We start from the raw sequence: 13,552 nt of genomic DNA, 5'->3' as shown, positions 1-13,552 counted from the left end.
GTCATTGGTTAAGGGCAACATGCTTGTTGCTTAAGGCTTTGAGATTTTGCTTTCAGTTTGTGTTGGTGGATATCTGCATATGGTTTTGTTTTGGGGGGTTATCGCTGCTCTCCCTGCTCTTATCAATGCTAGGCTGCATGGATGCACAGGGAGTTCTTGCCCAGAACAGAACCATACTGCCAATCCAAACTGTAAGCTATTTGTCTGTCATCTTTAACGATAGTCATCCTGATAGAATTTAGGTTAGTGTGACCTCTGGGGGTCACTATGAATGTCATGAGAAAAAAGAAGCAAGCTCTCCATCTAAAGAAAGTCACACATGAACAACATGAGGGGGAGAAATGATGAAAGAATTTACATCTCTAGGGGAAAATCGTCTTTTATGAGAATATGTTTGCATTGTTGTAGAGAGAATTTTATAGGAGTATATTACCATGAAAGGATCGTCGTCGCTGAAATCCAGGGAAATGATGAGATCAATGTCTCGTTCTTCTCTCAGCACTGAAAAGTAGGGTGAGTTCAGCAACACTCCGGCGTCTATATAGTCTCTCGTCTCACTTTCCAGAAGAGCACGAGGCACTGTTTTATCTGTGGGATCACAGCATGAAATCTGTTTATTATTCGCATTTAATTGCCAGGTAACAAACGAGTCTGTTCTTACCTGTCATGTTGTGGAGAAAGTCATATTTCGTGCCCCAGATCCTCCAAACCGCACACTTACAAATGCTGAAGCAAACATCTATAATACAAACGCACTCATCTGAATAAATCTTCTTGGAACTTCAAAAGGTTTGAATTTTGATGGCTTTTTAAATTCTGACTGGAAGCTTAATGGCTAGAAGCCTACATATTAGAGACAGTTCAACGTACTGAATGGCCAGAAACTAAACGAAACGCTCAAGCATGCACAAATATCCAAGGTATACTTCCTCATGTGCAGTTTTGCAGCTTCTTTATCAGCGAGATTCAGTTTTTCCACTTGAAAAATATGCTGACTTTTGCCTCCAGTGAGCTCTGCAAAAGAGGGGAACATTACTGAACATTACAAAAACTGTCTTGTTTTAATTTCTTTTTTTTTTTTTTTTTTTACCAAAATAGATATTAATGCATGCTACCTGCTTAAATTGTACAAAAAAAATCCAGTGTTATAATTACATATCATTATGTATCATAGGCTACATATATATATATATATGTATGTTTTACAGATATTTAGCTAATGAAATTGGGGGTCCTTTTTCAGTTTCAACACATGCCCATCAAAAGGTCTGTGCATGGCCCTGAGCAGGTTCCCATTGTGACAACTTAATGCATGAAATGGAACAAATTAATTATGATGTTTAACCTCACTGTATCATTACATTGTCAGTTATACCCCTATTATCCACCCCTAAATATTCACTGGATTAAGTGTGACAAATAGTCCAAAATATCGTCCTCTATATGAATTCTAGCACACTTTAGGAAAAGCTCACCGTTCAGATTTGTTCGTATGGATTCGTGAAGATCAAAAGGATCAATGCCATTCAAAACAGAGAGATTCATGACCACGAGATCCATGAGCACCTGGGAACACTTGTCTGCAGGTGGCGAGTTTGGATCTGTTGAAGAAAACACAAACTGAACAAACAATACTGAAAAAGGCCTTCATTGCAATCACTTTCTCTCACCAAAACCCATTAAAGATGCTTTGATTTGAAGCTAAAATTACATTATGTAATTTAATTATACAAAATGTAATTATGTAACATTTCTAAATGTTATTTTTATAAATTGTGACTTTAAATATTTTGTTGTTTTACAAGGATACTTTACGAGCAAATATTTAAATATTTATAGATTATTAAATAATACATTTATCTTAACTATATAATATTTATGTAATATTTGTAATTTTTGTAAGATGCCTTTGTGTCTATGTTTGAAGCTTGAATGTGATTTGCAATATTTTGTTGTACTTTACAAATTAAATAGACTTTTTTGAGCATATATCAATGTATTGATGTATGTAATGTGTATTTTACAAAAAAAAAAAAAGTTTTACAATTCGCATAAAATGTTACACTTACATATAATACAAATCTTTAAATATGCACATCATTTTAACATTCTTGTGACGTATTAATTCTAGCTGTGCTATGGGTCACTGTCTTTAAAATCAAATCAAAGATCATCTTAATCATCATATGCATGTTTTATTTTGGTCTTTATAGAGTTTAGCATTTAGTTTGCCATTGGGTAACATGAGAAGACCATTTGTTTAAATATGAAAGATAGATTAACAGTCTCTGTGAATAAAAGTAAATCAGTAAATAAAAGCAATAAGAAATGCTTTACCTTTCTCCATTCCCTCAATCATCCCATTTTCTATTCTAGATATAATTCTAGAAAATAAACCTGGGGGGGGGAATCAAATGTGATTAGAGTTCACGTGAAAATGAAGTGGCTGTGAACTTTAGACAGAATCCGATTCTTCAGAACAAATGCTACTGCACCTCTTATAGTTTGCCAGATATAGTTTTTGTTCTCATCCATATCAGCTATAGCGCTGCCACACAGAGCTGCATGATATCAACAAACAGGAAGTTTAAAATAAATGGAACAATAAGGAATCTATTGGTCTATTTTAGACTATTCTCTAATTCACGTCAGCAGACTTCAGTGGTGTACAGTGTAAGCTGATATCGCAAATATTAGTAAACTCTCCTGTGACAGAGTTTGTTACCTTGCAGGTACAGCATGTCCATTTCAGGCTGGTCCTTGATCTTACAGCCGTCGTCAAACTGGCTGCCGAAGCTGGACGTTTTCACAAACGCTCCAATGAGAGAATAACCTGCTTCATGTGGACTGATCTCAAACCAGGGGTCTGCAGACAGAAAACACCACCATATAACAGCTGACACGAGCACAATAACTCTCTGTCTGTTTCAGACAAAAATACAGACCTCCTTCTCTGTTCTGTTTGCACTGCTTGTCGATCACTGTGTAGATGGGAAACGGGTCATTTTTGTGCTTGTTATGCTGACCTGTGACTCAGCATTATGTTATTGTTGTAGAGGAGCCTGGGGACAATTTCTTTAGACAATTTCACTTTAAATTAAAGCAGCACAACATTGATACTAATCAGAAATGTTTCTTGAGCAGCAAATCAGCATATTAGAATGATTTCTGAAGATCATGTGACACTGAAGACTGGAGTTATGATGCTGAAAATTCAGCTTTGATCGCAGGAATAAATTATATTTAAAAGTAATTTTAAATTGCAATATTTCTGATTTTACTGTATTTTTGATCAAATAAATGCAGCCTTGATGAGCAGAAGAGACTTCTTTCAAAAACATTAAACATTTGCATTAAACACATTATTTCTAACTAAAATAATTAGTGCCATGTAAAAACTATTCAATGCTGTAACACTATTCTTGTCATTTTTTCCCCAATATTTTGCTCAAGTCTTTCTCATTACCATTTCATAATAATTCAAGTAAATTACTATTGGTACGTTCAATAAAGGGCTCAAAATTCTTCCCTGATGCATTTTCCTAAATTAATACTTATAAAACTTTTAACTGTTCACTCAAATTGTTATAATGATAATGAATTTATATAGTTTTTTATTGTGAATTTGATAATATCTGTACTTATTTCATTATTGTTTTTTTCAGCAGTGCACAATCTGAAATATGTCAATATTGTTTTTTTTTTTTTATAATTTGACCACTGCATAACTCGTTTCCACGATAATTGTGTTTTCTGTTTAAAATAATATTTAAGCTGAAACTCTCACACAGAGCTGCATGATATCAACAAACAGGAAGTTTAAAATAAATGGAACAATAAGGAATCTATTGGTCTATTTTAGACTATTCTCTAATTCACGTCAGCAGACTTCAGTGGTGTACAGTGTAAGCTGATATCGCAAATATTAGTAAACTCTCCTGTGACAGAGTTTGTTACCTTGCAGGTACAGCATGTCCATTTCAGGCTGGTCCTTGATCTTACAGCCGTCGTCAAACTGGCTGCCGAAGCTGGACGTTTTCACAAACGCTCCAATGAGAGAATAACCTGCTTCATGTGGACTGATCTCAAACCAGGGGTCTGCAGACAGAAAACACCACCATATAACAGCTGACACGAGCACAATAACTCTCTGTCTGTTTCAGACAAAAATACAGACCTCCTTCTCTGTTCTGTTTGCACTGCTTGTCGATCACTGTGTAGATGGGAAACGGGTCATTTTTGTGCTTGTTATGCTGACCTGTGACTCAGCATTATGTTATTGTTGTAGAGGAGCCTGGGGACAATTTCTTTAGACAATTTCACTTTAAATTAAAGCAGCACAACATTGATACTAATCAGAAATGTTTCTTGAGCAGCAAATCAGCATATTAGAATGATTTCTGAAGATCATGTGACACTGAAGACTGGAGTTATGATGCTGAAAATTCAGCTTTGATCGCAGGAATAAATTATATTTAAAAGTAATTTTAAATTGCAATATTTCTGATTTTACTGTATTTTTGATCAAATAAATGCAGCCTTGATGAGCAGAAGAGACTTCTTTCAAAAACATTAAACATTTGCATTAAACACATTATTTCTAACTAAAATAATTAGTGCCATGTAAAAACTATTCAATGCTGTAACACTATTCTTGTCATTTTTTCCCCAATATTTTGCTCAAGTCTTTCTCATTACCATTTCATAATAATTCAAGTAAATTACTATTGGTACGTTCAATAAAGGGCTCAAAATTCTTCCCTGATGCATTTTCCTAAATTAATACTTATAAAACTTTTAACTGTTCACTCAAATTGTTATAATGATAATGAATTTATATAGTTTTTTATTGTGAATTTGATAATATCTGTACTTATTTGATTATTGTTTTTTTCAGCAGTGCACAATCTGAAATATGTCAATATTGTTTTTGTTTTTTTATAATTTGACCACTGCATAACTCGTTTCCACGATAATTGTGTTTTCTGTTTAAAATAATATTTAAGCTGAAACTCTTCCTTTTAAAAGCCAAGAGCAACAAATACAGCAGAACAAACTGTAAACTGTCACCCACTCAATCACAATCTCAATTTGAGGGACTTTATTTTACTCAAATCAATATTTCATGTTCACGTTATTTGTGCAATTTATTTAGAAATGCAATTTCTACCTCTACTTATTTTCTCTATTTGCACTCTAAAAAAATAAAGGTTCCATGTGTTTGTCACAGCCATGCCATAAGAACCATCATTTTTGGTTCCCCAAATAACCTTTCAGCGATCACTTTTTAAAAAGAACCATTTTTTCCCCTAGTGTTAAGAACAATTTAATGATCTAAAGAACATGTTTCCACCTTTAGTGCAATGGAAAGATTCCATTGATTTTAAAGGTTTTTCATGCAAACATAAATTCCAGTAAAGACGTTTTATTTTTAAGAGTGGCAGCCCTGGCTGTGTTATGAATACCCTTACGAAAAAGAAGACTTAGTAGTATACTTAAAGTATGATGTAAAGTTCATTTAAAGAAAACTTACGAGTATACTTGCAGTATAAAACTACTAAGCTATCAGTTTACTGAGACTATACTTCAAGGTGTACTAAAACTGCTACAATTATTTAATTAGTAAACTATCAGTATTCATATAAGTTCACTTTTAGTGTAGTTGCAGTACAAGCTAAAATTTTTGATGTAAACTAGTTGTGTACTCAACGTTTACTACTGTTATACTTAAAGTATACTTTTATATACTAGAAAGTGGGCCAATTTAGTCCCAAGGAGTATTGAAATAGTACACTTACAAGTATACTACTAGTACACTGATATTTGTATACTTACTACATAACGTATACTTAAAAATATACTTGAACTTTACTTAAGTATACTAACTAAAATAAACTTGAAGTATACTACTTTTTGGTAAGGGTAGTTACAGACCTCTTTGACGTATGTTGTGACGACGATCGCTGCCCAGAGGTCAGTCAAGCTGAAGATGTCTTTCTCATAGTAATATTTCTTCAGTTTGGCAAATGCGTCTCCCCATCTGACTCCTGGACCGCTGAGTCTCTTGGCCGTGTTTTCATTGTTATATGGTAGGGGGCGCTAGTACACATCTTCTGTACAGAATTTCCACACACAAAAAAAAACACAAGTGAAGAAGAAACCGAAACAACAGATGCTTCCACATGTATTATAACACGATCATCAGACATAAAACAGCATCAAAACTGCGTAACGTTATGGAATAAAATGTTGACCAATGAAGAGGAAATAATGACTGTCAAGCTTTGGGGTGTTGATCGACTTCACCGTTTGTTGTTTCTCAGGGTTCGTACCAGGTGGATCCAGAGACTCCGCTCAGATAAAGGATGCAGTCCAGAAGACCCGCTTTATCAAGCTGAACCAGGGATCCCAGCAAACCCACCATGGCTCTTTGTCCTCCTCCAGAACCCAGTAATGCAATGTTTGGCACCGCATCCTGAAATGCACACGGTTTGATTTTGAAAACATTGTTCATCAGCTACAACACCATTTGGAGAATGGCAGTCATAGGAGTATACGATATTTTACCTTACTGCAGTGTATCTTGAGTTTCTGCAGGCTTTTTAGAACAGTTTTTCTTCTTTTGACTACAAACGCCTCTTCATTCTTATTCAGAGAGTGTTTGATTCTCACCTCACCGCTGCTGTGGCTGCAAAGACACACAGACTGAATTGAACATCACAAGCTGCTATAGTATATATTTTTTGAGTTTACATTTGAGTTCAATTTAGTCTTGTGATCAGTTATTCCCAGAATGATCCAGTTTACAGGCTTTGTTCAAGGTGCTTGAAGTACTGATTTGATTTTCTGAAATTTAGGAGTGAATTCAGGTTAACTGGGACACCTTTTGACAGTCATTTCAATTGCAAAAAATGTCCCAATTAACCACAGTATGTTTATAAAGAGGTACTTGAAAGTGCTTGAATTATTAAAAGACAATATACATATCTTAAGTTACAAAATAATTTATTTTAGAATTTTATAATATTTGTAGTATTTTAGTTTTGATTTATTTTAAAATCAAATAGATTTTTTATTTTAAATTATTAGTTAGTTAAAATTATTAAAATATAATATTAAATATAACATTTATTTAAAGTTATTAAAATAATATTATTTTAAATAATAATATTTTTTCAAAGCAAGAGAATGCATAATTACATTGTACAGAAAAGGGTTTCTTAGTTAAAAACTAAATGAAATAATTAAAACTGTGAGACAAAATCCTATTGAATGCAAAACGTTAATTGCAAGAAGTATTACTGTTTAATTGGGACAGAATTAAATGGGTTTTTAAGTCTTCTGTTAAAGCATCTTTTAATAAAAATCATATAAGACGTTGATAACCTCTTTGTTCATGCTCTTCTGCGCACTGAAAGCTCTGCTAAAATTCTCATCCTTTTAATATGTTGCATGTGTTATACATTATTTGTACAGTTTTATCTATTTATCTTTTTTAGAATTGAAGTGAGAGCTCTGATTGTCGTCCTTGAAAACCAAAAACAGTGCTTGAAAAGTCCTCCAGTCCTGGAATTTCGTTAAACAGTATTTGTATGAACTCTGTTTAAAGTAATGCAGCCCAGGTCTTACGTACCTTTCCAGAGATGTGCACGTTCCCATCTAAAAACAAAAACAATAGAGTTGACAGTAAAGTTAAAATCTATAGTTTGAAAATCTTTTTAATATATATATATATATTTAGTAAAAATCACAGTAATATTATTATATCACAGTATTGAAATTATTATAATTTCTATTCATAATCATTTTATGAATTGTTATTGCTGTTTCATTTTTTTTTTTGAAAATTTTTTTGAAATTTTTTTTTTCATGATTATTTGATGAATAGATGAATAGTATATGACGGTTTGTAATCATAAAAAATAATAAGAAAAAATTATCAGAAATGTTTCTTGAGCAGCAAATATGCATATTAGAATGATTTCTGAAGATCATGTGACACTGAAGACTGGAGTAATGATGCTGAAAATACAGCTGCGCATCACAGAAATAAATTATATTTTACAATATATTCACATAGAAAACAGCTGTTTCAAATTGTAATAATATTACACAATATTACAGTTTTTACTGTATTTTTGATCAAATAAATGCTGCCTTGATGAGCAGAAGAGACTTTTTCAAAAAAAATCTTAATTATTCCAAACTTTTGAAGTGCAGTTGCTAGTGTAGTTTTCACTAGTTTGCAAGTCACATTTTAATTAGAGCTTAAAGTCATTCATACTTCTGTGGTCACTTATAAATATAAAGACATGAAGACTTTGAATTGCCTGTTGTAAAAGCTTTAAAACATGCACTTACTGTTCTTGCCTAGTCTTGTAAAATTCTGAGATTCACCGATAATAACAGCAGGCGTTGTGCCTCATACCGAGCAGAAGATGCTCTTATAGGGCTCTAGATCATCATGGGGGGTGGAGGTGATGGACATGAGCATATATAATCAAGAGCACAAAATCTTCTTCCATGTGATTTCCTTGTAACTAGAAGAATTACTGAAGGTCAAGCCACCAGATGTGTGTATGGGTGAGGGTTAAAAATGAAAGGTTTGTGTTGAAAAATAAGTGTTAAAAATGTGTCACAGGCTCTCACTGAACACATTCATAGATTGTCTTTTCATGCATGTTTGCAGAAAAACACAGATCAAATCTTGCACAGGTTAAGTTATATTTCATCCCGTTTCTTTTGCATTTTTGCATTATCATTATCATTTATACTCCAGACACTTTTACTATATGTCTCAGAGTTTTTCAGCATTTGTCTTGATGTTAAATGAAGGCCACATCACAAAACAGGTAAAACAATTACAATAACAAATGTTTCCATTTTCTTTTTCCTTTTTTTTAATAGAATTTAATAAATCACCCATTGTGATGTTTCATGTCATTACAAAAACACAAATATGAAGTTGGCTTTTAACTATAAACTTTAAAAACGTCATTTATTTCAAGTAAAAAATAACATTAAATGTTAAAATTGAATACAAATATGCATCAAAACGTGCAGAATTTTAACACAATCAGTGTGAGCCATATTAACACGCATATTAACAATGCATTAAGTGTTGATTATTTGCAACTGAAAATGACCAGAAACTACTAATTAATGTGTCAATGTTACAAAAATATCATAGTTTCACTATGTAAGTGAAACATACAGATAAAAAATAAACTGCAAAAAAAAAAAAAGATTCTCTTCCTCAGTATTTTTGTCTTGTTTTTCAGTGCAAATATATAAACACTTAAATTGGGATGCATTTACTTGGGTAGCAACATAACTTAAGATGTTTTTTTTTTTTTTTGGAAAATGAAGTGAGTTCTGATCCCACTGACAGATATTGTTTCTTGTTTTAAGCATAAACAACATTTTTCAGAAGATAAGACAAAGTAAATGTAAAATAATACAACTAAATGTTTTAAAACTCAGTTTGATCGGCTCTGCTTTATTCTGCCTCACAGAATGCTCTCAGCACAGGTTTTGGTTTGTAACACGTCTGCTGTTGCTCGGATGAAAGGTGAGATGTTACAGATGTTGAAACATGTGTTACAGTAACACCTCCCAATCTCGGTGATTATAATACAGCTTTATCTCTCTATCAGTCGCATGATCTGTTCTCTGCAGATGTGGTTTTGTTACACAATCCCAGAGTGTGCTCAGGGTTAAAGACTTTAGGTCTTTTGTGTAGAAGTATAGACTACCAGTCAAACGTTTGGGATAAGTTAGAAATTAATACTTTTATTCAGCAAGGACGTATTAAAATGATCAAATGTATCACAGTTTCCTCAAAAAAACATTAAGCAGCACAAATGTTAATTTTTTTGTTAATATAATATTAGAATGATTTCTGAAAAACCATGTGATACTGAAGAGTAATGATGCTGAAAATTCAGCTTTGATCACAGCAATCAATTACAGTTTACAATATTAGAATAGAATACATTTTATAATACTATTTCATCAAATAAATGCAGCCTTGCTGAGCAGAAGAGACTTAATTCAAAAATATTAAAACACCTTAAATATTCCAAACTTTTGTTCACAGTGTTCTAAGTTTTGTTGAAGGTGGTTAAAACGATAATAGTTGTCAAAAACTGTAAAATAAGTGACCTTTTTTGGGGAGCAGTGCTGTGAATTGTGTGAGATGTTGTGAATCTTGTTGTCAGATTTCCCAACAGAGTGTGATGATGATAATGCAAAGCTTTTCGCTCTTCTCTCTAGAAATATGGCACATAGTCTTAGAGTTTTTATTCCGAGGTCACCGTTGCCACCAGATCCAGTCTGTATCCAGATCAGATGGTCACTGCAGTCACCCGGATCCAGTACGTATTCAGACCAGATGGTGGATCAGCACCTAGAGAGGACCTCTACAGCCCTGAAAGACAGCGGAGACCAGGACAACTAGATGAGCCCCAGATACAGATCCCCTGTAATGACCTTGTCTCAGACGACCACCGGGACAAGACCACAGGAACCAGATGAGTCTTCTGCACAATGTGACTTTGCTGCAGCCCTTTAATTGAACTGCTCCCCGACTGAGCCTGGTTTCTCCCAAGTTTTTTTCTCCATTCTGTCACCGATGGAGTTTTGGTTCCTTGCCGCTGTCGGCTCTGGCTTGCTTAGTTGGGGACACTTCATTTCCAGCGTTATTGTTGACTTGATTGCAAAGATACTATTTAAACTGAACTGATGATGACATCACTGAATTCAATGATGAACTGCCTTTAACTGAAAAATGAGTGTTTACTATTATCATTTTGCATTATTGACACACTATTTTCCTAATTAATGCTGTTCAGTTGCTTTGACACAATCTGTATTGTTAAAAGCGCTATATAAATAAAGGTGACTTGACTTGACTTGACTTTTATTTCACAATCACAAAAATACCCATGTTAAAGAGAATTCAACTGACAGCAGAGGAATAAATGTAAAGAAAATACGAATAATGTAAGAAAATAAAGTACTATAGAATATTAATATTATATAATGCTATTATATGTGGATATGTGAATACGTTGTTTCTTCAGCCACGTTTGATTTTTTAGAAAACAAACACACTCTCTCTATTTTCTTTCATTTTTCCAACAAAATCTATTTTTTCCCTGATTATTATTATTTTTTGTTATTAAAATATACAATATTCTTAGTGAACATTGATGGAGCAACACATTTTGTGGGAGAAGAAATAATAAAAGTAATGTTTTCTGTAATATCTTCATTTAAGCTACCTGTTCAAAACAACAACAACATCAGCAACGATTGTACCATTTTCTGTTTATTTTGTATTTAATAATATTCAAAATATGCACTTAAGTATTACATTAAAATGTTCTTTTTAAAAATACAAAACAACAACAACAGAAAGATTCTGAAAGCTTCGTATACTGCTTGAATGAGATCCCATAATAATTTAATATGGCTTTACAGTAGTAACAATAAATAAGATGTTTCAGTATATAATATTATTAATATATCATAATTTAAATATGATGGGTTCATTATAAATACGGTGAGTATCTCTACGGTGGACATGTAATAAATTATATATTTATTTAAATGATATTTCAATAATTTGAAACACTGAACACACACTAAATGCAATTACTAAACATTACATTCGTAAATCAGTTATAATATATGTATACAATTATATTAAAACATTTATTGCTAATATATTAATGCGTTTTGTTTATATTCTGCTTTAATTTGATAATCCATTATATATTCTTTTCATTTTATCTGTTCTCCAAAAATATATTTTTACATGTATTTATAAATGTTTTACTTTCATTAACTTTTTAAAATTGTTACTTCATTATATATTTCATTGAACATGACAAATAGATGAATTAATTAATTAATCTGTGGTGTCCAAGCAGAGAAGATTTTGGCGCCCTCTTGTGGTCATTTGATGTCACTTTCGCGAAAGTGGGAGGAGCTTATGCCACAAGTAGGCGGATGCCTTCAAGTTAGGGCCTGTCCAAATACCCACACTTGTGGTCTTGGCCACTTGAGAGCGCGTGCACACAACAGGAAGTGTGTGCGCAAGACTGTCCAGGGTCTTAAAAACAACAAAGCACAGTTCCCTCAACACACACAAAATCCATACTATCTTGAATACCGCTCCGGAGCAGAATACGAGGCCAAGTGTATCCCATCATGCATCATGTTCTGGAAATAAAAGAGACTTTTTGCCGAGATCTCGCGAGAGGTCGCGGAAACCTTTGCAGTGTCAGTTAAATATTAATCATACTTATATATTACATATAATTTGGTAGTAAAACATAAACCCCCGGTTTCACAGACAAGGCTTAAGCCTAGTCCCCGACTAAAATGTAAGTCTGAGCTGTTTCAACTGAAAGAAACTTGCACTGATTGATCTTGAAATATGTCAGTGCCCTTGTTTTGTCACAAGATGCACACCAGCAGGGCAGGACTTACGGGGCCGGGGGGGGAATAATGGAGATACCCCTCGCTACAAGCCGTTTTAGCATTAAATACTTCTTGATGTACTAGTCATAATTTAGTTTTGACTAGTCACTAGCCAATTCCAGATATCTATTCTGCAATTTTGACTCGTCGTTAATTGGAATTAAGATATCTACAATGTGATTATGACTAGTCATAATATACATTCGAGATATCTACAATGCTATTACGACTATGAAATGTGACCTGACTGGATCGTTGGATTGTGTTCCGTGTCTTGTTCGCGTTTGTCTCACTGCGTGAACTTCTGCGTGTGCTGTACTTGAATTTGAGAGAGCTGCGTGCGGCTCGCCTCGGCAACGTGGCACATTTGAATGGCTTTATGCAAGTCTAAATCATTTTCTCTCAGCAGCCTGGCCCTGAGTGCGTAGTCGCGAATGCCTACAACAATTCTGTCCTTTATTAGAGTGTCACATTATCGCAAGCCGTTTTAGCATTTAAATGTTTGTTTTGACTATCCATAAATATAATTTAAGATAGGAACAATTGTATTTTGACGAGTCATAATTATAATTCGACTAGTCACAATGACAATTAGAGATATCTGCAATTATAATTGCACTAGTAAGAAATCGGATTAGAGATATCTCTAAATACTTTATGACTAGTCAAAACTCCATTTAAGATATCTGTAATGACGTCATAGATATCTTCAATAGATGCGTCACACATACGCAAAGGTAATTAGAGATATCTCTAATTCCGTTTCGACTAGTCACAATTATATTTTAAGATATCTGAAATGTGGCTGCTCCTAGTCGAATCTGCTGTTGTGTGACGTGAGACAATTTACTCAGCTCCTCCCAGAGCTGTTTATAGGTAATATTTTCACGTACACAATTTAGCAAAATCATGTCTAATATATACACGACAATATTGTGTCTAATATATACCACAATATTAGCTTCTTACTATTGAATTGCTGTAAATAAATATCACATTTGCAACTGGTCAGTGTTCAAAAAATGCTGGGAAATCTCTTCATGTAGCCCTACAAGAGTGATTA

The 13,552-nt window shown here is 33.5% G+C and overlaps 2 protein-coding genes across 2 annotated transcripts in view; both read right to left on the bottom strand.

Moving 5' to 3' along the window:
- The window catches only part of LOC107714044 (cytosolic phospholipase A2 gamma-like), a 7,116-nt gene extending 1,882 nt beyond the window's left edge, over positions 1-5,234 (bottom strand). The window contains exons 1-11 of the mRNA XM_016519742.1: positions 5,171-5,234; positions 4,178-4,264; positions 3,958-4,098; positions 2,946-3,032; positions 2,726-2,866; positions 2,496-2,561; positions 2,338-2,397; positions 1,476-1,601; positions 871-1,014; positions 662-739; positions 434-588 (exon numbers count right to left, since the gene is read on the bottom strand). Coding sequence (XP_016375228.1) covers positions 434-588; positions 662-739; positions 871-1,014; positions 1,476-1,601; positions 2,338-2,397; positions 2,496-2,561; positions 2,726-2,866; positions 2,946-3,032; positions 3,958-4,098; positions 4,178-4,264; positions 5,171-5,234 — 1,149 coding nt within the window. The remainder of the gene's footprint in view (positions 1-433; positions 589-661; positions 740-870; positions 1,015-1,475; positions 1,602-2,337; positions 2,398-2,495; positions 2,562-2,725; positions 2,867-2,945; positions 3,033-3,957; positions 4,099-4,177; positions 4,265-5,170) is intronic.
- A 1,079-nt stretch (positions 5,235-6,313) lies between these two features.
- Positions 6,314-8,388, bottom strand: LOC107714031 (cytosolic phospholipase A2 gamma-like). The gene is made up of 4 exons (XM_016519721.1): positions 8,362-8,388; positions 7,634-7,659; positions 6,568-6,688; positions 6,314-6,475 (listed from the first exon to the last, which is right to left on the bottom strand). Exons 2-4 carry the CDS (start codon positions 7,657-7,659, stop codon positions 6,320-6,322), a joined length of 303 nt encoding a protein of 100 aa, XP_016375207.1. The 5' UTR covers positions 8,362-8,388; the 3' UTR covers positions 6,314-6,319.
- Between the last annotated feature and the right edge of the window lie 5,164 nt (positions 8,389-13,552).

The sequence above is a fragment of the Sinocyclocheilus rhinocerous genome, unplaced genomic scaffold, assembly GCF_001515625.1.
Source record: "Sinocyclocheilus rhinocerous isolate Xijiao unplaced genomic scaffold, SAMN03320098_v1.1 scaffold3116, whole genome shotgun sequence".
In the NCBI taxonomy this organism is placed as follows: Eukaryota; Metazoa; Chordata; class Actinopteri; order Cypriniformes; family Cyprinidae; genus Sinocyclocheilus; species Sinocyclocheilus rhinocerous.
Note: the sequence above shows the minus strand (reverse complement) of the source record. Positions and strands in the feature narration are given on the sequence as shown.